The sequence below is a fragment of the Naegleria fowleri genome (genome assembly GCF_008403515.1).
Source record: "Naegleria fowleri strain ATCC 30894 chromosome Unknown tig48, whole genome shotgun sequence".
Lineage (NCBI taxonomy): Eukaryota > Heterolobosea > Eutetramitea > Acrasida > Naegleriidae > Naegleria > Naegleria fowleri.
In genome coordinates this window covers 628,114-655,474 of record NW_025407980.1, presented here as the reverse complement: position 1 = coordinate 655,474, position 27,361 = coordinate 628,114, and the positions used below count along the sequence as shown (strand labels likewise).

The 27,361-nt window shown below is 37.0% G+C and overlaps 9 protein-coding genes across 9 annotated transcripts in view; 5 read left to right on the top strand and 4 right to left on the bottom strand.

Moving 5' to 3' along the window:
* Window positions 1-1,825, top strand: part of FDP41_005978 (uncharacterized protein) — a gene marked incomplete at both ends in the record, with an annotated part of 2,934 nt that extends 1,109 nt beyond the window's left edge. The window contains 2 exons of the mRNA XM_044709561.1: window positions 32-925; window positions 1,065-1,825. Of these exons, the coding sequence (XP_044559938.1) occupies window positions 32-925; window positions 1,065-1,825 (1,655 nt within the window). The remainder of the gene's footprint in view (window positions 1-31; window positions 926-1,064) is intronic.
* A 293-nt stretch (window positions 1,826-2,118) lies between these two features.
* FDP41_005977 (uncharacterized protein) lies at window positions 2,119-2,943 on the bottom strand (the record flags this gene model as incomplete). Its single annotated transcript, XM_044709560.1, has 2 exons — window positions 2,119-2,606; window positions 2,832-2,943. The coding sequence occupies 2 exons, from the start codon at window positions 2,941-2,943 to the stop codon at window positions 2,119-2,121; spliced, it is 600 nt and encodes a 199-aa protein (XP_044559937.1).
* Window positions 2,944-3,071: 128 nt separating this feature from the next.
* Window positions 3,072-6,713, bottom strand: FDP41_005976 (uncharacterized protein; the record flags this gene model as incomplete). Its single annotated transcript, XM_044709559.1, has 9 exons — window positions 3,072-3,400; window positions 3,523-3,711; window positions 3,934-4,226; window positions 4,335-4,706; window positions 4,866-5,028; window positions 5,158-5,365; window positions 5,568-5,827; window positions 6,077-6,197; window positions 6,420-6,713. 9 exons carry the CDS (start codon window positions 6,711-6,713, stop codon window positions 3,072-3,074), a joined length of 2,229 nt encoding a protein of 742 aa, XP_044559936.1.
* Window positions 6,714-7,235: 522 nt separating this feature from the next.
* FDP41_005975 (uncharacterized protein) lies at window positions 7,236-14,825 on the top strand (the record flags this gene model as incomplete). The annotated part of the gene is made up of 9 exons (XM_044709558.1): window positions 7,236-7,476; window positions 7,573-7,969; window positions 8,066-8,710; window positions 8,844-9,104; window positions 9,191-9,567; window positions 9,610-10,615; window positions 10,690-10,910; window positions 10,964-11,547; window positions 11,619-14,825. 9 exons carry the CDS (start codon window positions 7,236-7,238, stop codon window positions 14,823-14,825), a joined length of 6,939 nt encoding a protein of 2,312 aa, XP_044559935.1.
* A 169-nt stretch (window positions 14,826-14,994) lies between these two features.
* On the top strand, window positions 14,995-16,071 carry FDP41_005974 (uncharacterized protein; the record flags this gene model as incomplete). Its single annotated transcript, XM_044709557.1, has 1 exon — window positions 14,995-16,071. One exon carries the CDS (start codon window positions 14,995-14,997, stop codon window positions 16,069-16,071), a length of 1,077 nt encoding a protein of 358 aa, XP_044559934.1.
* Window positions 16,072-16,260: 189 nt separating this feature from the next.
* FDP41_005973 (uncharacterized protein) lies at window positions 16,261-17,373 on the bottom strand (the record flags this gene model as incomplete). The annotated part of the gene is made up of 1 exon (XM_044709556.1): window positions 16,261-17,373. One exon carries the CDS (start codon window positions 17,371-17,373, stop codon window positions 16,261-16,263), a length of 1,113 nt encoding a protein of 370 aa, XP_044559933.1.
* Window positions 17,374-17,678: 305 nt separating this feature from the next.
* Window positions 17,679-23,280, top strand: FDP41_005972 (uncharacterized protein; the record flags this gene model as incomplete). The annotated part of the gene is made up of 2 exons (XM_044709555.1): window positions 17,679-19,706; window positions 19,837-23,280. 2 exons carry the CDS (start codon window positions 17,679-17,681, stop codon window positions 23,278-23,280), a joined length of 5,472 nt encoding a protein of 1,823 aa, XP_044559932.1.
* A 507-nt stretch (window positions 23,281-23,787) lies between these two features.
* On the top strand, window positions 23,788-25,786 carry FDP41_005971 (uncharacterized protein; the record flags this gene model as incomplete). Its single annotated transcript, XM_044709554.1, has 5 exons — window positions 23,788-23,835; window positions 23,979-24,055; window positions 24,269-24,358; window positions 24,455-25,292; window positions 25,484-25,786. The coding sequence occupies 5 exons, from the start codon at window positions 23,788-23,790 to the stop codon at window positions 25,784-25,786; spliced, it is 1,356 nt and encodes a 451-aa protein (XP_044559931.1).
* Window positions 25,787-25,931: 145 nt separating this feature from the next.
* Window positions 25,932-27,083, bottom strand: FDP41_005970 (uncharacterized protein; the record flags this gene model as incomplete). Its single annotated transcript, XM_044709553.1, has 1 exon — window positions 25,932-27,083. The coding sequence occupies one exon, from the start codon at window positions 27,081-27,083 to the stop codon at window positions 25,932-25,934; it is 1,152 nt and encodes a 383-aa protein (XP_044559930.1).
* Window positions 27,084-27,361: the final 278 nt, after the last annotated feature.

The following is a 27,361-nucleotide window of genomic DNA, read 5'->3' as shown; positions in this document are numbered from 1 at the left end:
ATCTTGGCTCAGAACACATTACCGAATACAGGACTCTGGAAAGGCTGTAAACAGATCAAAATAGAAGTGGAGCAAGAGACGGCAGTTTCATGTACCTCCATTCAAACCTATAATGAGAGTACGATTGCCTTCAGATATGAAAAGAGTGTTCCATTTACTCTGTACTATACGTTTTTTGATACAAAACTTTATGAAGTGTGTGATGCCAAGAGTGTCTCTGCTTTGTTTAAAAAGTACTCGATTGATTCATGTTTGAGTTTATATTGTAATAATTTCCCTCGATTGAGTAACTCTTCAATTACGTATTTAAATCGGACGTATGGTATTTCAAATCCTAGGGATAAACAGACTGCTGTTGGAGAATTTGCATGGATGATGAATTACTGTCAATATTGTCAGCGCGATGATTTTGTGGAATTTCACACTCAACTTGCAATCGCTGCCAACACGACCACTTGTTTCCAATATGTTCATGATGATTTCTGTAATTATAATCAGCCAGTTCCCGACGGATCCTTCTATCAACCTCTCATTCATGGAGAGTCCTTGTTGGAAGGAAAGACTTTAAATCCTTGGATTTGTTTTTGTGGAGATAGTCGGTTCGGATTCAAGTGTGACTACTTTTCGACAAACTTTATTCCATTCACATTCCAGGCATATCCAATCATTGCGTTTGTGATTTCCGGAATTCTTGCCATTGTAACGGTTGTATGTAATGTCGTTCCATTGTGTTATAGAAATTATAAGAAAATCCGTGCCAGCGTCAAACATCACTTTAAAACTCTCAAGAGAGCAGTGTATGAAGAGGTGTTTACTCTGAACTGGTTGATCATTTTCTTTGTCTTCTCATACTTTGTTTTTCTAACACTTGAGAACATTTTGGGAATTCCTTTGAATAATGTTTATGACGCAAGAATAGCGTTAGGTAAGTGTAAAAGTGCTGTGACATTTATTTATCCAACCTTGAATTGTGATGAATTTTATAATTTCATGTATATTACATAATTATATGTAAAACCACCCTGATCATGCACAATGATCTTTCCTGTTGGTACACTCATCAGGATATGGATTTTTCAGATCGCTGAGTTTGCTTTGGCTCATTGCCGCCCTTGTCACAACATTGGTCATGTGGGTCAATTTATTGTTGGGATCTATGAGAACGACCACAGATGCTCTCGTGATTCATCCCGGTCTCAAAGTTTTATTGGTCATTGTTTATTTGATTTTACTTGGCATGTCAATTCTTCCATTTATTTATGCAGCGGATAAGAGCGTTGCCAAAATATTCAACTTGGTATTCTTTACTCTGACTGCTGCTTCTGCTGTACTCTTTACAATTTTCTTTGTTGTGTTTGGTGCTAAATTATTCTTTACCTTGAAGGTGGCAAACAATTTGTCCATTTTCCAGATCAAATTTACCAAGTTTGTCATGTTCCTTGTTGTGACATTTACAATTGTTTTCATTGAAATGATTTTCATTATTGTCGAATATGGATCTCATAGAGTGGTCTTTGGATTATTCTATCGATCGATTAACTTTAATACCCTCGATTTGACCATGTGCGTGTTGGTTTCTGGAATTATCTATCAAATGACTAGCAATGTGGAATTCAAACAAATTTATTGTCCATGCATGAAAGATAACACCTTTAAGAAATATCAAGATTACATTTCAAGAAAGAGTGGAAAATTCAAAAAGGTCAATACTGAAGTTGAAGACATTGAAGAAGGCTCCATAGCTTCTGAAACTCAAGCTGGAGCTGCCTATTCATTTGTTCCTTCCGATGAGAGCACCTCACTGGCGAGAAATAATTATCATTAATCGTGGAACATTTAGAGTTTGAATTTGAGAAATTTTGTTGTGGAGAATATGGCATCACAATTTTGATATAATAATTTATTATAGTACAATAATTTATCCCTTCTGTTCTTCATGTATGTGCGACAAGAGGTTGCACAAAGTAATTGCAAACATTTCTTAACAATTCTTCAAATAATTTAATTAAATAATTTAACACTTGTTCAGAATGATCATTCACCTTGATTATTCACACTTTCAACTCCAATAAACAACAGGCATAAATATTCAATCGATTGTTCTTGACACATAGTTCACTACTTTTCCTTATTGACTGTTAAAGCATCAACAAATGGAATGTACGAAGGCACTCTTTTTCGATATTCTTCATACTCCTTTCCAAACATATCCACCAATGTTTCCTCCTCATATGGAATTCGATCATAAAAGAAGTGCCAAGCCACAAAAGCAAACACACACACACAAATTGGGTTCATTAAAATCAATTGAGTCGCAGGTGCCCAAATGAACCAACCCAAATATCCAGGATGACGCACATAAGCATAAATTCCATGAGTGATGAGATTATGTCCCTCACGTCTTCTTTCCTGAATGAGATGAGTAAAGGCCATTCCGGCAGTGATCATTCCACATTTTCGGATTCCATCTCCGAGAAGAGTAAGAAGAATTCCTAAATAACAAATCCAAGTGTAGGTTTTAAGAGAAGGGAAAAAGATGGATTCAATGATGAACTCGAGTAGAGCACAAGACATGGCAATGATGTAATGTCGTTCAATGGCAAGTGCTTGAATACAATTAAGTGCATAACAAAATAATTCCAAGACATTTGTCATGTAATGAAAAACGTCATTCATGAATATTAAAAGAAATTATAATTATAATTTTCCAGCAACGAATTAAATTGTTATTCATTGTGATGATCATGTTGATATGCATTTCATATCAATAAATGAAATTAACCACCATTCCATATTTCCGAGATTCCAAAATTTTGCCACCACAAACCTACAAGCAATAGAACACATGGAACGATTATAAACATATTGCGTCAGCCACTCTCCAGCATGGAACAAGACAATAACCACAGCAAACGCCAAAAAGGCAAACCACACAAGTTCCATTTTTTTTTAAAGTTTGTTCATGAATAAAAAACCATGTGAGTTCCATGTTCATTGTGCGAATTTATTCATGTCAACCACCAAACGATGACTCAAACACACCTTTTTGATTAGGTATGATTTTTGAACTGTTACTTTCTGATCGTTGTTGGAGTGCTTGGTTGTTCCTTCATGAGTGAATCAAAGGTTGGAATTCCTCCCTTGAGTCCAAACATTTGCAATGGCAAACAACCCATATTCGCATCGGATGGAAGATAGACAATTTGTTGAATACCTTTCATGGCTTGAACCACCATGTCGTGATGTTTGGTGAGGAGAGCATCTTGTTTACCAAATTCTGTGCTTGAAAGGTATTCAGCTCTCTTCTTCTCGGCAAGGGCCTTAATTTCAATGGCTCTTGCTTCAGCTTCTGCCTCAATCGTCATGGCTTCAGCACGAGCTTTGGCAAGTGTTTTAATTTCTGTGAACAGCAGAATGGTGATCATCATTCGTTACAAAATGTAATCATATGAATGAGTAATGAACAAAGGAGATGTGTGAATAATGAAATACTTTGAAAGAAAACTGTACAATATTACATACCCATAGCCTTAGTTTCAGCTTCCAAAATGGCTGCATTGTTCTTGGCCTCTGTTTCAGTACGAAGTTTAAACGCCTCAGCAGTGGCTTTAATGGAGGAAATGGCATTGCTACGTTCTTGAGCTGCGAGATCAATTTCACGTTGTCCTCCCAAGTTGGCCAATTTTGTCTCAGTTTCAGCAGTAATGATGGCTAGAAGATTCCATATCACCATTTGTCGAGACCATTTGTCGAGATTTTTACAAGTGTCGTGTTGAATGGTGGTGTGTGAGGGGTGACGAAACGTAGGTATTCGAGTGACGTGAGAAAACATGTTTTCGAAATACCAAAAATAGTGAAAATGTTTTGTGTTAAATTAAAACCGTTAATAATGTCAATGGATGTGAATTATATTCAACAACAATAACAACATACCTTGCTTGGAAATATTATTAGCAAGTTCTTGATTCATGATTTGAATATCTTCAATTCTAATATTGGTAATTTCAATACCGTAACACTTTTTAAATTCATCATGAAGCTTTGAAAGAAATTCATCATGAATCTTCTCAAAGAATACTGGAGCAGTAGGTTGTTGAGGGTGCCCATCCTTATCACTTTGACTTGATTGGCTTCCTGCATTGACTGTCTTACTTTGTGCAACTTGATTCAAAGCAGTACTTCTCACAATGGCTTGTACGGTGGCAATCGATTGATCCTTAATTAATCTGTAGATTGTGTTCATGCAGAATCATCATCAAGAATGATCATTAAAGAGTAATTTTTGTGTGAATCATAATATGTGATCATGAACGACTTTCAACAACAATACCTACCTGATGATTTGTGGTTCCTTACCAACCGTAGTGAGTGTCAATTTAGGATCACCAATACGATACGAACAAGAGGCCTTAATTCCCAATTCCACAAGATCTTTAGTGTCGCAACGAAGGAAGTTCTCTTTAGATCCATCTTCAATCAAAGGAATGGTATTCAGTTTGGTACTAAGATATCCTTCAAAAGTACGCAACACACTGTCGTGGAAGATGTAAGTGTTTGGTTGTAACACATCAAGCTTTCCTTTCAAGTAAGTGATACCAATCTCACCGTCGTAGACGACAATTCTCATGGAACTTCCAAGAGCTACTAGTTTGGATGAAATTGGAACACATTGCTCGAAAACGAAATCAATACTGTCCACTTCATAGCTGTGTTGATGATGATAATGTTCATGGATGAGTAATTGTAATGAATTAATACGTATGAATTCAATACGAAAATGAATGGTTATATAAATATATATAGAAACAAGTATTCAAAATGATAGTTTTAACAAAGAGAGACTCTGAAATTGTCACACTACGTACACTCCAGGATCTTGAATAAAGAGAGGCTTTGATTGCCACCAACATAAACCAATCTCACCATTCTTAACTCTAAATCTGGTGATTGGTTTGTGGATAATTACTTGTTCATTGGCATCCTTCATACCCAAGAAGGAAATATTTTGGTCGTTGAACGTGTAAATTCCTAGTTGTCACATTTCGGAAAACAATCAAGCAATGTTGTGACAAAGTACATTGTGAATTATGCACATATTAAGGCAATATTAGGAGAATCAAAATTAAATGATTTTCTTCAAATTTGATTCATACTCACCTTCGTGAAGGAGCAATGGTTTTGTACCAACCACAATCAAACCAATGGAAGATTTTGGAATTCTAATGATTTGAATGGTTGAATGTTTGATATGAGGTTCATTAATGTTCACAGTTCCACAATACTTGAACAAGACAGAATCAGACACATAGTAGCCTGCTGTTAAGAGTTTGGGAATACCATTTTCAAGCACCATACCGTATTTTCCCTACAATATATTTTGAATAGTAGTCGTCGTAGTCGTCGTCATTGTAGATCCAAGAAATTCATTATAATTGTTTCATCAATGATTCATGCATGAATGAATGGCATTCATTGAACATGATTGAACATTTCAATTGTGACACAAATCGAAAGGCATGAGAATATCATGTAAAAACTTTCGTCACAAAATGATTCAACACACTTACTTGTGGAATTCTCATAATATCAATAGTACCATGCTTGATATGTTCTTGATTAATTTCTTTCAATTCAACAAAATTGAATAACCTAGAATTTCGAACATGGACACCCTCTCCGAGAATTAAGGGTTGACCATTGTTTGAGGCGAGACCGTAATAACCTTTTGGAACTCTCACAATCTTTAAAGTTTCATGTTCGATTCTGTCAGAATCAATACTATAGGTGGAACTCCAGTGACCACGAGGATTGATGTTCATGTAACGACCTGATGTGGTGTGAGCATCGTATTGTGCAACATTGTTTCAATCATGATGTCATCCATTTGAAAACACAAGAAATTCATATTGAAAACACAATTTCCGATCATCGTCATCATCAGGTTATTGAAGATGACATATTTCACATCATTGATATTCAATTATTATAGATCATTTACCAATGATGAGGATGTGAGTATGAGAATATTCGATACAGGATGATCACAAGATATATAAGAATAACAACAAAAACATACCTGGACCTACCAAGCGAATGGCACCGTTCACAACCACTACTCGGATCTTTCCAGGCTCCACAACTGTGGTACCTAGAACCGATCGAATGACTGGTAGACCTTGTTGGTCATTGACCAATTCCTATCGATGGGCATCATTCAAAAATTCCATGATTTTCCAAGTGGTATATATATAATCATGAAATTGCAATTTCATTGATGTCCGATGGATTTAAAGACACACGGATCATCATCATGATCATCACCAACATAATAAAACCCCATTCGAACAGATCAACATAATAATAATCACCCATTCGAACAGACATATATTACACACACACACTCTCTCTCTGATACTTACCAAAATTTGATGAATGAGAGCATCATTGGTTCCCTCGACATTAGGTTTCACAAGCAGTGCTTCAATGGATGTACCCGATTGCAATCGATCACTGATAATATCAGCCGTATTCTCCTTCTTATACAGAGAGGCATCTACGGATCGATCCTTTTTCAAATTCTCAATAATTTCATGAATGGTAATGGGTTGATAAAAGTTCACATCACTGTTTTCAGCTGAGGAGTCTCCTGTGGATTGCATCAGGTTTGGATTTGAAAAGAAGGATGAGTTATTGTTGTTGTTTTTTGGAAGCATGCGCGTAGAGTGAGTGAGAAAGGTGCGTGTGAAACGAACGATTTTTTTGAAAAGTTCATGTCTTTGGACACCTTGCAAAGTGCTTTAAACTAAATCCATAGATAGAGGAATTGGAGTTCTAATTGGGTTCCAAAGAAGAACGCCCTTTGTTCAGTGATGTTCAAGTGTCTACTGTGTCCAAAGGATTATCCATAAGAATGATAGGGTACTTGTTTTGTTCGTGTGGTTGAGATTTGGTCTAAGGAGAGGTCACCACTTGCAAATATAACTCGGCAGATTGCATCATGGGTTTACAGTAAACAATGGTGAGTGTGTACAGTTTGAAATCAAAACTTTGAATGAGTATAAAGGATCTTCCGAAGCTTTTTGTAAGGTGAATATTGTTTGTTAAAACAAGAGATGTTGCCTCTGAATGGCCCATCCATACTTGAGCAGTGAACATCACATTCCCAAAGCATACATGTCGAAACTCAGTTGTGTGCTGGCAAATGACAACACAAGTTTGCAAAACTTTACAAAAAAATGAGCACTCCACAACATGCTGGTCATTCTGTCGTGAATCGTGATGATGATGAACACCACCACTCCGATGAGGAAACGATTGCTCTCTATGAGTTTGAGGAAGTGGAAGATCAATCCGTTCAAATGAAAAAGAAATTATTTTTAACAGATTATATTCTTACTAATGATGATCGGAATGATGAATCAAGCAAAGGCCATGTTTTTTCAAAGTTGGCAAAATTCATTTCAACAATTTATGATGGTATGTGGATGTTTAAACAATATACTTTGGCACGAACAAGAACTCTACATTGGAAATTAAATCTTAATATTGTTTCTCATCATAATGATGCTATAGCATACATCAAGTCCGAAAAGCTTGCAAATGATGACTCTAATATTAATTACAGACAAGCCATTATTGAAAAATATCAACAGAACTGGTCTATCGAATATTCTTCAACTGGGCTTTACACACTCAAAGACTCCACACTCAAATTACACAACGAGGACATGGTGCCTATTGCAAGTGCCAAATCCTTGGAATGGATGGATGCAAGAAAAATATTGAGTGTTAACAACAATTTTGTTTCTGTCACAAATTGTGATGATGGAACAATTCGAATTTATTCTTCTGATTTGAAGTCACAAATAGGATTGATTGATCTGAGCACCTTTTTACACTTTGATAAATCTCCATTATTCAGATCAGCCATTTCGAATGTAAAGCTACAAACTATTGCAAGTACCGAAAGGTATGTTAGTGAGTAACACGTATTACTGATCGCAAGGTTACATTGCAAATAACCTGAATTTATTATAACTCGTTCATATTCTGCGAAAAAAAACAGATATGACATTTTATTTCAATACGATTCTTCTCTTTATCAAATCCCCATGGCCAAAGATGTGTCTACTATCCAGTTATACAGGTTAGACATCAGTTCCAATCAAATTGAAGCATTTGATGTGTATGAAACAGAAAATGGCGAAAAGATGCTTGCCATTGTTCTTGCTCATTCGGAACAAGAATGCCTATTATTGAAATATCCTCTAGAGGAAAGTTCAAAATTGATTGCAATACAAACATCTGAAAAGAAAAAAACAAAGAGACGAAAGGTATCTCTCGATTATATCAAAAACCAGAACGACTTTTTCTCTCCAAAACCCAAAATGATCTTCTCTCCAGATGGATTATATTGTGCATTTTTGTCGAGCTCCAAGAAATTTTTCACTTATCGAGTTCCCTTCCCTTTCATTGATGATTCACGAGTAGTCGCATCTTCAAGCTTGGAACATATTTTGGAATTTAATTGGTTGTCTCCTAGTTCTGTAATTTTATGTAACGACAGTAATGAGATGTATGCCATTGAAATCTCATCCAAAAAGAATATTCTTGGCGATGGTGATGTGACTGAGGATATTGAGGGAATTCCCTTCATTTCAAATGCTCACAATGGAAAATTCTTTCTTTTGGAATATGACCCAAATATTACGTAGGTTTATCATATCTTGATGGTCTCAACACAACAATATTTTATTATTCTAAATTCTTTATATATTTAATATATATTTTATATATATCATTATATTGATATATATTAATTATTCAAATTAATATCTATCAAGACAATTGAAAGTTGATCAACAAGTGCTATTGTTACAAGAGCAACAACGACTCACTGAGAAACTTCAAAACTCCTCAGACAGTTCTCTGTTAAGCGCATTTAGTACATTGTTTTCATTTTTGTTTCCAAAGGTGGTACCTCCTTCCGATGAATTGAAAGAGGAAAACATGATTCCATCCACTCTCTCATTGGCCTATAGAGTTTACAGGTTTTATCAAAAAACTCCAGAGAAGGAATTTTCAGAAAAACTTAATCAAGGAGAGTAAGTTTATTTTCGAATTTTTCTATGCCATGGTTGACATTTTGTCATGTGCGAACTCACACTTGTTCATTCCATGTATGATATAGCCTTGAGGAAGCTCTTTCTTTGGCTAAAACATTCAACCTTGACATTGATGAAGTTTATAAGAAAATGTGGAAGAGACATGTCATTTCATTAGAGTCCATCTCAAAACTAAAATTGGTTTCAGACAAAATGTATATACTCAATGAATGTGCATGCAGAATTGCAGGCAACGAAGAAGTCATGAGACATCTCCTCGAGTGTGGTCTTGACATTTCAAATACCCTACTGAGTGAAGAAACAAATTGTGAAGATTTATCGCATAGGGCATCCTTACTTAAAAATTGCTCTGAAAAGGCAAAGGGAATTTTAGAAATACGAAGAAAGTTGCTGCTGTATTTGGATAGATTGGACTTGTACTTGGATTTAGCTCCACAACAAGGTATGTTACTAATTTTCAAATTGTGCTAGAACAGCTAAAAAGTTTCACTTGGATCAGTCTACAAAGGTGACCAATACCACTACTTTAGGGATTGCAACATTGTTTCCTATGCCAAAGAAAGAGCGTCCATGAAAGATTTTTCATCACTCAAAGCAATATTTACTTATTGCCTGCCTTTCAATGACTCGAATTGGGTCAGTAGAAATTTGAATCCGCAAGACATTCTTGATATTATTTCATGCATACCAGAATCAGTTCCACCCCACGAGTACAAGGATTTATTACCTGGCGTTGAAAAAAAGGGAACCTACATGACCCAATGGAACAATCTTTTCATGAGGCGAAAGGATCAAGACTACAGTGAAAAGCTCATGGAAAAACCACAAGTAGCCTATCCATATTCTCAAGAAATTACTGATTGGTATCTCTCTAGGGCAGAAGCAATCGATACCGTATCAGGTATGGTCAGCTATGCAGAATCGCTGTTGGAGATTGGCATGAAAAGAAATGTGAAGCGATTGGAAGACAAGTTGAACGAACTCAATTTTTTATCGCTCATGATTTATAATCGAGGAAATTTGTTCAATCTTAACAAACAATTACTGTCAGTGAAAGATTATGAATCCAATTTAACAAATTTTGATAAGTTTAAATTACTCATTAACAAGACGAGTACGGACATTGTTTCTCAGATTTTGAACAAAGGACTAAACTTTATAAGCCATTGTGATGATGACGAAAAGACAGGCAAGGAGTCTCTCCTATACAAATACATGCTTCAAGAACTTGCTCCTCATCACCTCTATCAATGTGCTAAAATTTTTGAATATTGCAACGGACCGAATGCAACACCTTTATTCACGGATAGTGACGTTCTTGCAATGCTTGCTGTTGAGTGCATTTACTCGTGTAAAAATTTCAGTGACAACGCTGAGAACATTATTCGAATTATTAATGCTCTTCCAACTGGAAATATTCATGAGGAGCTTGAACAACAAATTAACAATATTCGAGATCATACTGTTGCACTCACCGTCTTGTCAAAATAGTAAGTAATTTTTAACAAATGCAAGAATGTAGTTACACAACAACCAAAACAACACTTCATTCGTGATCCATCAGCTCCATTTCTACATCTCTTTCATTAACTACTGAATTTGAATTTGTTGGCAAAACGATTGTCGAGGAGTTGGTACAAAAATGTATAAAAACTGGCTCTGCATCAGACAAATCATTCCAAAGCTTATATTCAGACCTGAAGACCCTTCACAGTACTGTGTTGCATCACTTAACACAACAGGAAGTTTATTCTCAGTTCCTTAAAAATTGCTGCCTATCAGGACGTAAGTATTTTTTTAGTACGCTGTTTTGTTTCTAATGTGAAATCTTTATATAGATGCTCATCTTGCATACGAATACATTACACGTGATAAGATTTTGCCCTGCATCGATGCTGACGAAATTATTTATCAAGCCACGGCAGAATTAATCAACAGCTCCACAGAACCTACCGATTCATCCATCATGATTGCAGATAAATGCATTTCTTTACATCGAAGTTTACTGTCTGGGAAATATATTCCTTCAAGCAACGAAGAAAGGTGGACCAAGGAGGTTGGAATACTAGAAGCATTTCGAATTATTGGTAAAGAATTTCCTAACCATCAACCTGCTCTGTTTTTGAGGAAGACCTCAATTGTCGACATTATTAAATATTTAATAGAGAATAATCACACTGGAACCGATGAAACAACATTAGAAATATTCTACAACATTTGTAGACTTCTTGGTGGCAATGAAAGTGACCTTAAGGGCGTCAAGATGCTTACCATTGAGGACTCACTCCAAAAAGCAGAGTCTGGTAATTTAGAAGTAGTGAGAACCCTCATGAAACAAAATCACAAAGGAGTATACAAGCATTGTGCAAGACTTTGTATAGATACAAAGTGTAAAATATCTAACGAGGAACGTTTGGAATTTGTAAGTACCAACTATGAATACCGTTTCGTAATCACTGAACCTTTCACTCATCGCCACTGTCAAATTGACAGGCATCATATGCTGTGAGAAACTGTCCATCTTCGGAGCTTTCAGAAATGCTCTCAAACTATGAAATTGTGGAATCACAACAATTCTTATCTACAACTGAAGCTACAAATGATTTATCTCTCAGCAATTCAATCCTTGTGGCACATAGAGAATTTTCAAAGCTTGCAAAAGAAAACGCTCATTTATTCAGCAGCATCTCGGTGAGTGGAGTCACACCTATTTATTATTCATGTAGTGAGAATTCTTTCGTGTCACACTTTGGAATTTCTGCCACAAAAGAACTCGACAAAGTTTTCAGGACTAAACTGATCGAAATCCAATTAATGATCTCTTCTGGAACAGAGAAAGTAGATTCTCAATGCCTTCTTGATTTTGCGACTTTGTCGCTTACCAATGGATACATCATGTCCTTTGTCAGTATTCTCTTGAAACTTCCGCTTGAACATATTGACAGTGTTAAAAAGCTGTTTGACTCTATACTCTCATCACAACCACAAAACACTCCAATCTCAGCAGTTGAAATGCTTATTGAGTTGTTTACATTATACTTTGCCTTGCGCTTGCTACTATTAGAAAATCCTGAAAGCTTGACCGAGTACTATGACGAAATGAATTTGAATGACATTGAAAAATCTTTGGAAGGTAACACAACGGAGACCAATGAATTAACATCAATATTGTATCACTTTTTGAAATTCTATAATGGTCTGCTTTATTTATGTAACCACTTTAGCGAATTGTCAATATTTAGCTCGCAAAAATTGAGCTGTTTACAATTTATTACCGATGAAACGTATAGAGAAACTGTTTTATCGGACTTATCCAAAACTCAAAATATGGAGCAATTCAAGACAGCTCTAAATATTGCTCAAAAATTGAGTATGGATACAAGCAAGCAGTACTTGAACTTTTTAGATCACATCTTGAATAAGGAGGAAATGCTCGATTCAGAGAAGTCGTTTATCCATGAAATTGCTTCATCAACTCCAAAAGAAAATGTCATATCAATTGTACATAACAAATTGAATCCTATTTCTCGTGCTACCTCAGGATCCAATTTGCTCAAAATTAGTTTTCTGATGGAGCTATTATTGGATAAGGGTCTCTCTGACTATACTCCACAAAAGGATCTTGTGGATTTTCTCTCAAGGGAACATGTAGGGGTAGACTTTTTCGTTTTAATTTCAGAAAAAACTGATACTAGCAAAATGATTGAGCTTCTCAAACCCATTCTTAATCACAAATTTGTGGGCATTGTTTTAGATCTTTTGAAGCCCATTAAGAAAGTAGATCATTCTCAAATCTATTCGTTTGTTGTGACTGAGACATTGGGTAATGCTAAAATTGATGCAAAAGAAAGAGCCGAACTTGTTTTGCCTTTCATTTCTTGCTTGATACAAAAGGATATCAAGACGCTCATCAACAAACTGTCCTTCGACAATGCTTTCAAAATGCCTTTGGCTGTTCGATTGTCGTTTATGCGCAACATTTTGAACACTGATATTGCGGAAAATTCCTCTCTTGCAAATTATGTCAAGAATACCATTTTCAAAATGTCAGTTGCCAAGAGGCTTTTCCAACGTCAAGAATTGGAATATTTATTGGAAGAATGGGACAAGTTTTTGAGAGATCATGTCGATTTGATGCATGTCTTATCTGAGACCATTGTATACACCAAAAATCCATCCTGCATCTCTAATATTCTTCAGGATCTGCAAGAAGAATACAAGCAGGTGTTTGATGTGAGTAAGACAGACAAGATCTCACTTCCACTCTTCTTCCACTTGGATACCACTCAGTGTTATCTGAAAACTGTCGAAGGTATTGTACAATGTCTCGTCGAATATGCAGAAGAAATCAGTAAGGAGAGTGATTCAGAAGAGGATGATGCGGAAGAAGAAGACAAGTTCTTGAATGCAGAGAGCAACGACGAAAGTGGAGAAGTTGACATTCATTGGCCACCCTTGAACGCCAAAATGGGATGTGCTTATCTCAAAATTATTCTCAAATCTATCGTTGAAAGACAAGACTTTCAAGATTTATTGAACACTCTCATCAACTACATTGACTCTGTTGCAAAGGATCAAGATGATTTACCAGTTCGAACCCGAATTGCCTTGGTTCGTATTTTGAGAGACTTTAAGAAAACGATTCCTGGAGCGTCCTCTCCTTCGACCTCTTTGGCTGTCACATCATCGCCAGGAGCTGGTGGAGAAGAAATAATTTCTTTGTCTTCAAAAGACCATGCCATTGCTACCACTGACACCAATACTGCTACTGAAGCAAGTTCAAATAATATCACCAGCAAGCATGAAGACGATCAAACGACTCTCCTTGCCATCTATCAAACTCGTGACACTGTGGCAGAAAATTTCCCATCTCACAAAACATTACTTCATTCATGTACACCACCAAGTGAAGATTTTGAAAAGCAATTAGAAGAATTAATCAACATTTCAGCCACTGAAGCACAATATCGATCTTTGAGCTTTATATTGAGAATTTGGTTTAAGGGAAAACAACATAAGGAATTTCTTGAATCTCTTCTTCTCAAAGTTTTAAGAGCTCTCATCGAAAAGCATCATGTGAAAGACAAAGTATTATTGGAGATTGCACTCGAACACGTTGAATTGCTCTCTGAAAAGAAAGGTAACGACTTTGTGAAATTTATATTCGAGAAGGACGGACAAGATCTACTTGGATGTAAATTTGCACTTCAGGTCAAACACAAGACTACGAATGTATTGGCTCTCGATCGAATCAAGTACATTGCTGAGACTAAACCCACTCTATTAGACTCTGACTCCATGAATGACATTATTTGTACCTGCATCATGAATGGCTACACTTCCACTCTGATTCATATTGACACTATATTAACATACATATTGGATGGACAACATTTGAAACTCTATGAAGAATGTGAGGCTCAATTTATTGCAGAGCTCGTGTTAATTAGCTTCAAACAATCAGCACCTCAATTCACTCTCTTTGCATGTGAATATGTTCAACGTAAAATATTTGGCATGCATGACATGTTTGGTGGTGATTGGAATTCTCATTTATTCCTTTTGAGAAGATATCTTCAGCAACAACAAACACTTCCCATCAACATGAATCATCACGAGGAGGAAGAGGACGAAGAGTATTCAACCATTGTAAGAGAGTTGTGTCGAGCAGCACTTCACAAGTTGGACATTCGTCAATGATTTTGCGAACAATAAAGCAAACCTTCTTGAAGCAACAACACTAATTGATTTCGTTCTTGACAGGCGAGATCTTACTTGCCTCTTCTTACAACAGCATTGAATATAAATATCGTTCGTGAAAATGAGGGAATGGTTCTTGTAAAGTATGAAAAGATAGCTCAAACTGGCAATGACATGTTCAAATTCAACTTTAAATCCACAATATCTATTTTTAAAATACAAGTTGAAAAAAATCACCACTTTCAATCCTAGTATGATCACAGCAGTATCGGAGCAAGATCAAGACTTGTACAAGTCTGATGATGATGTCCAATCCATTGTTGCCTTTGACGAAGAGAGTGATGAATGTTTGGAGTCGTTCTATGAGGACTTGTGGCTCGAGGATGGCGAAATTGGAAGCGACGAAGAGGAAATTGAAATCCTTTCATTACCTTGGTGCTTTGATGATCAAGATTCCGAATATGAACAGGAGGAGGAGGAAGATTTATCTATTCCTCTTGAATCAAAATACGATTATTTGAATTTTGAAGATTATGTTTCCATGCATGGATTATTCGGAGGTAACAACACTCACAGAACTCACGGCATGAAACAAGTCAAAAGCAAGTACAAGAAGACAAGAATGAATCCAAAGCGAAGAATTCACCACAGAGAATATAAAAAGAGATTGGAAGAAGAAGCTAACAAGATTGAGTTGCAAAGCTCAAAAGTTTATGTGCCACCTCCAATTCGATATGCCACTTCTTCGAGCGACAGTCCAAATCAACATTACTATTCCCGTCATGCACCAAGAAGCGAGGAAGAAGAACAATTACAGTTGGCCATTGCACTCTCGATGGAACATCATGAAATTTCAAATGTGGCTCGTGAGTGTGGCATGGACATGAATATTCTACTTGCTCTCACCACTCGGGAATTAACAGACAAGGATTATGACCTTTTATTGCAATTAGACAATAGGGTGCAAAAGAAGACTGTTTGCAGTTCGACATTATCAAATTTACCAACATGTATTTTATCATTTGAGGAGAAACATTTATCGTCATTGTCCACCGTTGCGGAAGAAGTGCCGCAAGTATGCAAAGGTGACATGTGTGTCACATGTATGTGTGATTTTGAGGAAGGTGAAGAATTGAAATGGATTCCAAGATGTGGTCACATCTTTCACAGGTCCTGCATTGATTCATGGCTAGAGTCGCAATCAACTGTATGTCCAATTTGTAGAATTGATGTGGCTGATTCGTGAACGGGCTTTAATAAAGCATTGTCTTGCTGCATGTTTTTAGTTTTTGAAATTGTCCCAAATGACGAAAAATCTTTAAGAATCAATTCTCCCGTTCTGGTATCTCTTCGATATCACATGAAGTCAGACTGAGCCTGGGCTTATTTTGCATGATGAGGACATTACCTGTTTGTCAACAGGGCCGACCATCACCTACTTTAACAGAGGCAATCCTAAGGATTTTCTTAGCTCGTTTGTAGCCTCAATAGAAAGAACTTCCTCAGGTCTAGCAGAAGTAGGGCTGTTGCTACTAATGGTTTCGCTTTTTCCATCTTTTGAAGGTTTTTTCAGCTTGAGTTTGAAAGCTCCTGATTTCTTTTCCTTGTTTGCTGCTGAAGAGTCAGTCCTCTGACTCGGTGCGTTCGTTGTTGGCTCTCCTTCATTTTGTACTGTAGAAGTGGTGCCAATTTTTTGTTCAAGCAGTGCTTTAAGATCTTCATTTGACTCCAGCGGTGAAACATAAGGGCCCAATTTTCCATTCCTTTCCAAAACACTTCTCTTCACAAGAAATGGTAATTTTACATCACAAAAAGAATCCTCATTCAATAATATTTCCACATATTCATCCATGTGAATGATTTTACAAGAGCCATCAATATTTCTCATTTTCAATTTTCTAAAATCAGCAAATAATGGTTCTAAATATCGATAAATATCCATGGATGATCCTACGAGCCGAATATACAGAGCTGCCAACGCAGTCAAGTACTTGAATTCCTCATTCTGAATGTACGAAATGGCTGATTCCATGTCAACTTCAATTTGAAGCATTTTCATCAAAAGACAGAGAAAATTGCTGGGTTTTCGATGTCCGCCATAGGTACCTCCAATGGAGTCCAAGCCTATAGCCTTATCAATCAAGGACGCTGCGTTAAGTCCAAAACATTCCTCCTTGTAATACACCGAGTTGAAAATCTTATTTCTGGTAATTTGTTCAATTAAGTTTTGAGTGTTGATTGAGTGTATGAGATTAAATTCCGATAATTCATTTTCGTCTTGTGGTTGTTGGTGCTCGAGTGGATGTTTTTTGTTTTTATGATATTCTCGGATGAGTCGATTCATTTCTGCCTCATCCATGAAGCGATCATCATCATGGTCATCATGTTCTTGCTCATAATGATCATCCTCTTGTCCGAGTATCATGTTGTGGATTTCCGACTTTTCCTCATTCTCCTCCTCCTTCATCCGTTCTTCTGAAGAGTGCTCCTCTGAATCATCATCCTCTTGCATCATTGTGCCATCATCCTCATATTCATGTTTCTGCATTTTTTTAATAAATTTTAAATTATTATTTTTTATGAGTTTTAAAACTTGCAACTGGTTCTACATTTCTCTTTAACAAGACATGACCCATCATATCCCCATTTTCAATTGGTTGTCATTGGATTCCTTATGTATGCTTTGTTGTTGTTGTTGTTGTTTTCTATGGTCTGTATGACAGGAGGAGTGTTGGAATTCTCTGTTTTTTCAAGTGAAATGAAAATTCCAATTTCAGCAAGAAAAAAATTCATGATGAAAGCCAAAGGCAACATTTTCGTTCTTTTTCAAAATTAAAAAACCATCATCACACCATGCGACCTTCTTCCATCATCGGAAATCTTCTTCCCATCAATTCCTCTCATCATGATGCGACCCTGAAGAAGAATGGTTCCAATAATATCGTGATGAATCCAACAAACACAACTACTTCACCCTTCCAAAAAGAAATACCACAAACACCCCTTTCTGCTCGCTCGCAGAGTTCAATGTCGTCCTCCTCATCGCCTGCTTCAGCTATCACGACTCCCATTAGTAGCTTGAGTGGAAATTCAACGAGATCTTGGATTTCATCTTCATCGGCCTCCTCAGCGACCACCATCACGAACATCACCAATTCGTTCCACCCACCTAATCTCAAATTTCAACAACACCAGTCTTATCATAACGTTCATCATCCATTGAGCCAAACTTCTTCAGAGAGTGGAGGTGAGATGTTTGATGCAAAACAATACAACGAAACTGCAACAGAGGAGATTGATAAGGAATTGGAGGATGATGATTTGTGGTTTGTGGATGAAGAGCTTGGTGACACTGAGTGGAATCTCGAAAATCAGCCCTCCAATAATGGCTCTGAGACTTTTCCAAGCTCCATGCAGACGACAACCACCACAACTTCTATTAACAAGGATGAAGAAGAAATTGTCTTGGATCTTGATGACGATTTTGTGGAAGCTCTGTCATCCTTAGAGAAGTCCTCATCCAGCAATCATAACAACGTCGACACGAACAATAGAGAGTCTTTCAATCCGCCTCTCCAACTTCAGCCTCCTCCTCCTCCCTCACACTCCCTTACACAAGCCTCAGAAGAGCCCATTGACCTGACCGATTTGGAAGAAATAATGTGGCAAGACGTCGATGACATTCCACCGATTAATCCACAACTGCAACATGCCATAGAGAATGCTCCCCATAACACCTCATTCACAACATCCGACAAGTTTTCTCTCTACTATTATATACCTGAACAGATCGCTGACAATTACAAGCACACTACTCTGTATCCTTGGCAGGTGAGTTTACTCCACGATACAGGAGTTTTAGAAGGACAAAATCTCATCTATTCTTCTCCAACCAGTGGTGGTAAAACACTCGTGAGTGAAATCGTCATGGTTCGAAGACTTACACAAGACAAATCAAAGGTCATCTTCATTTTACCATTTAAGGCCATTATTGAGGAGAAAGTTTCAGATTTGAACGGAAAATTCAAGGATGTTGGATGGAAGGCAAATCCCTATCATTCAGAGGCTGTAAAAATCTCAGAAATTGCCTCGTTCAATGATGACGATGAACGAGTCATGGTTTGCACGTTTGAGAGAGCAAATAGCATTCTCAACGGCCTCATCTCATCTGGAAAAATTGATGAAATTGGTGCGATCATTATTGACGAACTTCATAACATTACTGATCCAAGTAGAGGCTATATACTCGAACTCATTCTCACAAAGATTGTTTACTTAAAACCCAAAATTCAAATCATTGGAATGTCAGCTACCTTGCACAATGTAGAAAAATTGGCTAATTTTTTGAATGCACACCTGTTTGTCACTGACTATCGACCTGTGCCACTCTCTGAATATCTGGTTCACAAAGAAAAGGTGTATAGTGTGTGTAGCAAGTCAAATGGCAAGAGCCATTCGAGTAATTCTGGCAATGATATGAAGCATGGAGAAGCTTTACTAGTTCGAGAGTTACCCAAGCCGAACATTGCAAATATGAAATTACCAGAACGATTTGAAATTTTCATTCTTCCCCTACTTGATACCAATTTTTCAACCCTAATATTCTGTAGTTCTAAAGCCAAATGTAAATCATATGCGAAGTTTATTGCAACTCAATACTTTCGAGAAAACATAGCTGAACACTTGCGACAACAGAGGCAAGAAGAAATCAATAGGTTACGCTTTTCATCGTCTGGATTGGATCCTGACTTGAAAATTTGCCTCGAGCATGGTGTTGGTTTTCACTATTCCTCACTCACGATGGAAGAAAAGAAGCTTGTAGAAACATCATTCAGGAATGGTATGATCAAAGTACTGCTATGTACAACCACTTTGGCAACAGTAAGTTACTCATTAATGCGTGTGTGCGTGCGTGAATAATTTGATGGTGTTGTGTTGTTTTACACAAACGAACGAATACAACATGTTTACAAATGCATTTCTCCACCTGAATAATTCTAACATACGTAAGGGTGTAAACTTGCCAGCTAGGCGTGTCATTATTACATCACTAAGCATGGGTACAGATTCGTTGGATGTGGCCACCTACAAACAAGCATCCGGTCGAGCGGGTAGAGCAGGAATTGACATCACTGGAGAATCATATCTTTTCGTACCTTCTCTAGAGCAAGGAAACAGGTTACTTTCGTCTCATTTTGCCTCAATGTTTTCTTGCCTTAATGAGAAACAAATTTCAAGAGCTCTTTTGGAAAACATTTCTACAGGTACAATTAAGACAGCAGATGATATCGAAAGGGTTCTGAGTTGCACTTTTCTTTCAAAGTGTTTACCACCCCATCAAATGCATCAACTATCCAAGAATGCACGAAACTTTCTTCATGAAAAAGGTTTCATCGAATGGGTTGAGAAAACACAATCCTTTGTTTGTACTGATCTTGGGAAAGCAACACAAGTGTCGAACATTGACTTGCAAGATGCGCTCGAATACTATACAGCTATGAAACACTGTGAACAAGGCTTTTATCTCGCAGATGACATGGGTATTCTTTTCTTGCTTGCTTCGTTTGTTCCTGAAGGATATAATGACGAACATAAATTGAGAGGGGATGCAGAGAGGATTATAGAGATTGGCCACTCGCGAAAACAATTCAAACAATTTATTGACAGACAGGATATTGGTTTCTCTCAATTCAAAGAAGCTCTTGCTTATTGCATGGTCGATAGGACTCGACTTTTGGCATTGAAAAATCGAATTTATGCCTTGAGAAGAACTTTTATTCTGTATGACATTACGAGAGAGTGCAAAATAGATTGGATTTCCACAACATACTATAATAGTGCCGATCAAAGAGGCATTGTTCAATCCATTCAGAGAGATGCAGCTGCAAAGGCCTCCGTACTCTCGACCTTTTCTTCTAACATTTCCATATCTCCAATTTTTTTCGAATCATTTCGAAGAGTTAAGGAAATGTTGTTATGTGGAGTTCCTCAAGACCTGGTACCACTTGTGCAACTTCCTTTCATCGGCTCCTCTACAGCAAGACTATTATTTAAAGAAGGTTACAAGTGTATCCGTCAGGTTGCAGAAGAAGACCCCTACATTATTGAGAGAATCATTTCGAAAAATTGCAACAATGGAGAGCAATCTCGGGCATTCGATATTGTAGAGGGAGCAAAAGAGATTGTCAAACAAAACATTCTACCGCGAGATTGGATTGATGGACGTGAGGAGGATCCGGATCAATATATTGGAAAACGAAAGAAAAAGTCTAGGTCAAAAAATGCGCCGAAAAAGAAAAAACAAGACACCATTATCGAAATTAAGGCAGATGACGATAACAACATGGAGGAGTTGGAAAATGATTGGAAGAACTGTTGTGCATTTTCGTTTTGTTTCGAGTTTGGTCTTCAAAAGAAAAAAGATAATCCAACATCATTTATCAAGAATAGGGATCAATATTTTGTCAAAGCGTTGGCCATATGTTTCAACACAGAGCACGAAACTATTTTGATGAACAATAGCTGTGAGACAATCAACCCAAATACTCCATCCAAATCTTACTTTATCCATGTCACTAAAAGCGAAAAGAGAAAGGACTTCATTAAGAAAATATTCTCGGATGGCACTCGTAAAAAAATTACATACTCCCTCAAGAAGCAACAAACAAAGATACTACAATGCTGGAACTTTATAATTAGAGATCCTATTTTGGACGTTATGATTGCAGAATGGATTCAATATCCTGACGATTCTGAGAATGAGAATTCTTTAGAAGAAATTTATGTCAAGTGTTTCCCGTCCAAACAATTTTTATTTTCACCAAGCAACAACGATCATTTCATTGTCAAGACTGCTGCTCAATGCTGGCCCATTATTTCTCTATTGGCAGTTCGTATCCACAACTATAACTTATCTGGCATGTTTGATTTTGAGATGAGCTTTGTAAAAGTACTCAGCACAATGGAGAAGAATGGAATTCGTTTCGATTATGACTGGATTAAACGAAATAATTCAATCATTGAAGCAAGACTACAGGAGATTAACAGTCAGCTTAATAGTCTACCGGCTCTCGATGGAAGAACCATAAAAACTTGCAACAATGATGATGTTGCGTTTCTTCTCTTTGACAAGCTAAGGATGCGAGGAACTGAAAGAAAAACGAACAAGGAAATTTTGGAAAAGTTGAAAAAACTGTATCCTGATAAGGCCCATATTATGTCACTCATTAGTGAGTATCGATACTTACTGAATATCAAGACACATCACATTCAAAACATTCCCAATGATATCAAATATTGTGTCAATAGATCAGAATATCGAATATTTGCAACTCAAATGCAAACAACTTCTGCGACGGGAAGATTGAGTGTGAAAAATCCGAATCTTCAAAATATTCCAAAAGACATTACCATTAAGAACCCACACTATGGAGTTAACGGAGATGATAAGGAGCATGTTGTGATTAGCATTCGAAGTGGATTTATACCAAGAAAGGGCTTTGTCATGCTCTCAGTGGACTACAAAAATATTGAATTGCGAATTCTTGCTCATTTTTCGAAAGATCCAGCTTTGACTGAAATATTGAAAAACGAATCGAGAGATATTTTCGAAGAGATTGCACGAAATTTTTGGAACATCCCTGAAGGGGAGGTAATTCCTCAGACCTATCGAAGCTTGGTGAAACAAATCATCTATGGAATTTCCTACTGTATGGGAGCTGCCACTCTCTCTGAAAAAATGTTTAACAGCGAAAATGAAGATCAATTGTTGAGACCAGGTGAAGACAAAATAGAGGCAGCAGAAAGATACAAGCAACAATTTTTTGAAAAGTATCACCATCTCAAATTGTTTAAAGATAAGGTCGAAGCTACTCTCGTTGAAAAACATTGGATCACCACTCTCTTTCATCGAAAGAGATTTATGCACGATATTGCCTCCACAGATTCTTCCTGTAGGGCTGCGGCAAGAAGAGCTGCTCTCAATACTGTTAGCCAAGGCTCCGCTTCCGACATTATGAAAATTGTCATGCTTGGCATTTATAACTTTATGAGACATTTCAATCGAAAGGAAATGAGATCATACATGCTTGTTCAAATCCATGACGAGTTACTCTTTGAGGTTAAAGAGGAAAGTGTGAAAATATTCACGTGGTGTGTGAAGAGTATTATGGAATCCACTTGCAAGCTGAGAGTGCCACTCGGTGTAAAGTGTCAAGTTGGTGACTCTTGGGGAACCTTAAAAGATTACACGGTTGATGAGAGAACACTTTCCCAACAGGAAAAACAAGAAGTAGCCAAACTGGAAGAGTCACTCGGCGCAGGTTGGGCCAAACGCTTAAATATTCGGCAACTCGGTCTCCTTCCCCATCACGAAGAGCCGTCTGAGGACAATGAGGATCAATACGATGAGAATGACGATGAGGAAGCTTGGCAAGTGGACTCTCCTTCAAATTGATGAAGTACCTGCGGTCTTGTGTCCACAAGGTGGGAAAGCAATGTCAATTTAAAAAAAGAGACTGGTCATGGAATTTATTTGGATTAGAGATTGAAAGTTTGCTCGCGCAGGACTCAGCTTGGTATCATTTCCTCCACCAAAGGAACAACCTTAATTGGTTTGTGTCAAGGTTCGAATTAAAAAATTTGTTCTGTCTGTATCCTCGTTTCGATCTCACACGAACAACAACACACACGGTGAGAATCATCCGAATGAACCTACCACCATTACATCCATCATCACCAAGTGAACACAACACAGCTAATTAATATATTATACACAGGACACAGATCACCACCAACAAACAAAACCTCCGAATAGTAATACTCGTTTCAGTTTTTAATTTTTGATTAGTGTTATCGTTACAACGGCAACACGTTATCTTTTCGTAGAGATCACTCTTGAGATCTCTACATTTAATCATACATCATTCCACTAACACTAACTAGACAGTTCACCAAGAACAACATGGGACAGTGCGTTCAATGTTTGAAAATTTACATCTTTCCATCAAAAGTTAGTATCATGTTTTTAGAATTTTCCGACCTATTCACCTCATGATGATGATGATGATGAACATAATCATCATTGTATTCATCTTTGACCATCTCGTCATTCAAAAATTGATCTCGGAATAATAATAATTATGTTATCAACAGGAACGATTATTGGATTATTCAGAGCCCAAGAACTTTTCCTTTGAAGCAAACAAGCTTTCAAAAGCAGCATCTAACGGGTATGTTGATTTGTTGTGGTTGATGATTTGAACAAAGCATGGAACACTGATCATCAACATTTGATGAAATCAATTTCCTTTCATACGATATCGTTATCAAATTTCCGATGATTTATTCAATATTCTCTCTCTCACTATGCTACATCCAAATTCATCATCCTTTTCATTCATACTTGTGCACACGATTGATATCATACATGGTCAATAACACAGAGATATTGAAACTGTTCAAAATCTAGTCGTCGAAGTAACGACCATTTCCATTAATGAAAAAGATGAATTTGGATGTACAGCGCTTTATAGGTAAGTGGCGTTTTTTCATGCTTTCCATCACCTTGATCTGCCTTGATTATGATTCATGATTTGTTAAAAAATTGTAATTATTGAATATCATGATAGAGCGGTCGAGAACAATCACTTACCAGTGGCTAGACTTTTACTCGAATTGAATGCAAATCCTAATGAACCTACCAGAGCTGGAAAAACATGTCTACATGCAGCTGCTGAGAATGGCAATACAGAAATGTGCTTTCTTCTTCTCAATAATGGAGCTTCAATGAACGCAACTCTTCCTTCCTCGAGCTGGACTCCTCTCCATTTGGCCATTCAGAAAAATCAATTCCAAGTGTGTGAATTATTGCTGCAACAAGGAGCTCTCCAAACTCAATCTCCCCTTCTCTCTCATAACACACCACACAATGAAAATACTAATTCTTCTCACTCCTCTCATCATCACCAACTTGGGATTTTACACAATTTGCATCTACCAAGACTGTCGCATGCCAGAACATTGAGCAATGGATCGAGTGCTAGCGAAAACTCGAGTGTTAGTGCCTCTCCCATGCTTCATAATGGCCAAAATTCTGCATCCTTGACCGTGGGTCCAATGAGCTCGCCCATGATATTGGCATGCTCATTAGGATTGACAGATATTGTTTCACTTTTATTGAAATATGGAGCGAATATGTTTGAGAAAGATCTTGTCACAGGAATGAATGGCTTAATGGTTGCTGCTGAAACTGGGCATGATGAAACAGTTTTCTATATTTTGGCAAATACAAATTTAACACCATCAGAACAGGAAAGATTTGTGAATGAGCAATGCGAGTTGTCACATCATTGGTCGAGTTTACATTTTGCGACTTCAAAAGGACAAGCCTCAGTTTTGCAAGTTCTTTTGCAATATGGAGCAAATATTAATTTAAGAGATAGTACTGGTAAAACGGCACTACATTATGTAAGTGTATTGAGATATTTCTAGTTTTATTATTTGACCTTGTTACACATTATGTGACACATATGAATGTGATTGATAATCTATTTGAATAATTTACTCGATCTGTGAAAATGCATCCCTTATGTAATTGGAATTGAAATGTTTAAATATTGCCATCACACATTGTGTTGATTTCCATAACATGAAAACAGGCTTCACTTCGAGGCTATCCAGAATGTGTAAGAATTCTCATTGAGTTTGGAGCTGACGTTACAATTAAAGACGACGATGATAAGGTTGCTCTCGATCTCGCTACTGAGACTCTTCAATATCATCACATTCAAATCCAATTCAAAAGATCCCTCAAAAAGAGACAAGAAATGCTGAAGGCAGCAATGTACAATCGTGAATATAGTAGTACTTCGAGTTTTACAATTCCAATCATTACAGTGGATTCTAATATTACAAGCTCTCCAGTCAAGAATAATAGCCCTAACTTTAAGATTTATCGATGAGATGTTTGAAAAAGATAGAAATGAACATACAAATTGATCCTACAACAACTTAGTAGAAGCAACAACAGCATGTCACACCCGAATGAACCTTTCTATTAAAGTTCGAATTCGAACGATTTAAACTTTTTATTCGTGTGTTGAGTATTCATTCAAACACGAAGACTTTCTTTCCAACAATGAAATAACCAACACCATTCACCTCATCCAAACAACCATTTTTTGCAGAGAAATTCAAAGTTTGTACTTCTTGTCCTGTGTGAAGTGAAATCACTTGAGTGTCAACTCCTCTGCGGCACAACATCATCAAGCCATGTCCTCGATCAAGAATCACGTTAACTTCTGAACAACCGGGTTTGGTAAAACGTTTCTTTTCAACTAGTTTCCATTCTTGTTGCTCCTCATTGAATTGCATTTCGAGAATATAGATATAAATACATATATAAGAGTTACGTATTCCCACAACCAATTGAGGTTTGGCCATTGAGCATGGATCAATAATTTGGATAGTGGATGCGTCTCTGACATAAACGAAATGCTTATTAACATCGGTGATCAAATTCAAAGTCTCAAAAGTAGTAATCACACTTCCATCTTGGGAATTCAACATGATAATTTTTTTTTCGACACAACACAAAATACGATTTCCATCTCGTTTCGAGTACAAGATGGTCATCTCAGCTCTCTTAGCAAAGCCTTCAAAAAAGTCATGCTTCTCCCAAATCACACAATTCTTCTTGTCAAACTTTCCTTCTTTTGAAACTCGACATTTTAACAATTTACCTCTGGAAGTGGAAATGAACAAATGGCAAGTGCCAGTCATTGTCGATGCATCTTCTTCCACACATAGCCGATGAGGATAATCATTCTCAGATTTAAACCAGCTCAAACTGTTGATCAAATTCTTTGTCTTGATGTGAAATATATAAACTTTAGCTCCCCCAGCATCACACACGAACAATAGTTGACATTGATGTGATATTTTCACATCATAAAGATTTACAAATTTACTAATCACATTTGGTCGCTCCAAAATAAACGCTGGATGGCTCTTATATTTCCGAGATTGATCATAACGTGCATAGGAGAAACTTTTCAGACAAGGTGTTCGTAATTTTTGAAAAAGTAATGTCATGAGATGAAAAAGTGAAGAGTCTTCTCGTGTTGTTGTTGTGGTTGTGGTTGTTGATGATGATATTAAACATGGTATTGAGTTGTTGTTGTTGTTGTTTGTGGTGCATGCATATGAAATGTGTGGAATAGTCGGACATATGAAATCCCACAATTCAAGAAGGACCATTTTTCTTTCGCGCCAAAAATGGATCAATTATTGAGGTCAGAAATGGTGAAAATGACTCACAAAGAGTTAGTGCATGTTCAAGCGCGCTGAGTTGTTGTTTTCATCCCAAAATGAATGTCAATAAAGCAATGAATGGTTCGGTAATTGATTCTTGCAAAATCAAGTGATAGGTATGTGGACTGATGTAAGAGATGTGATGGACATTATTGAAAATTTGTAGAGTTTATTTTGAGCAATTAGTCGAGGTTGTAAAACTGTTGTTACAAATTATTAAATTT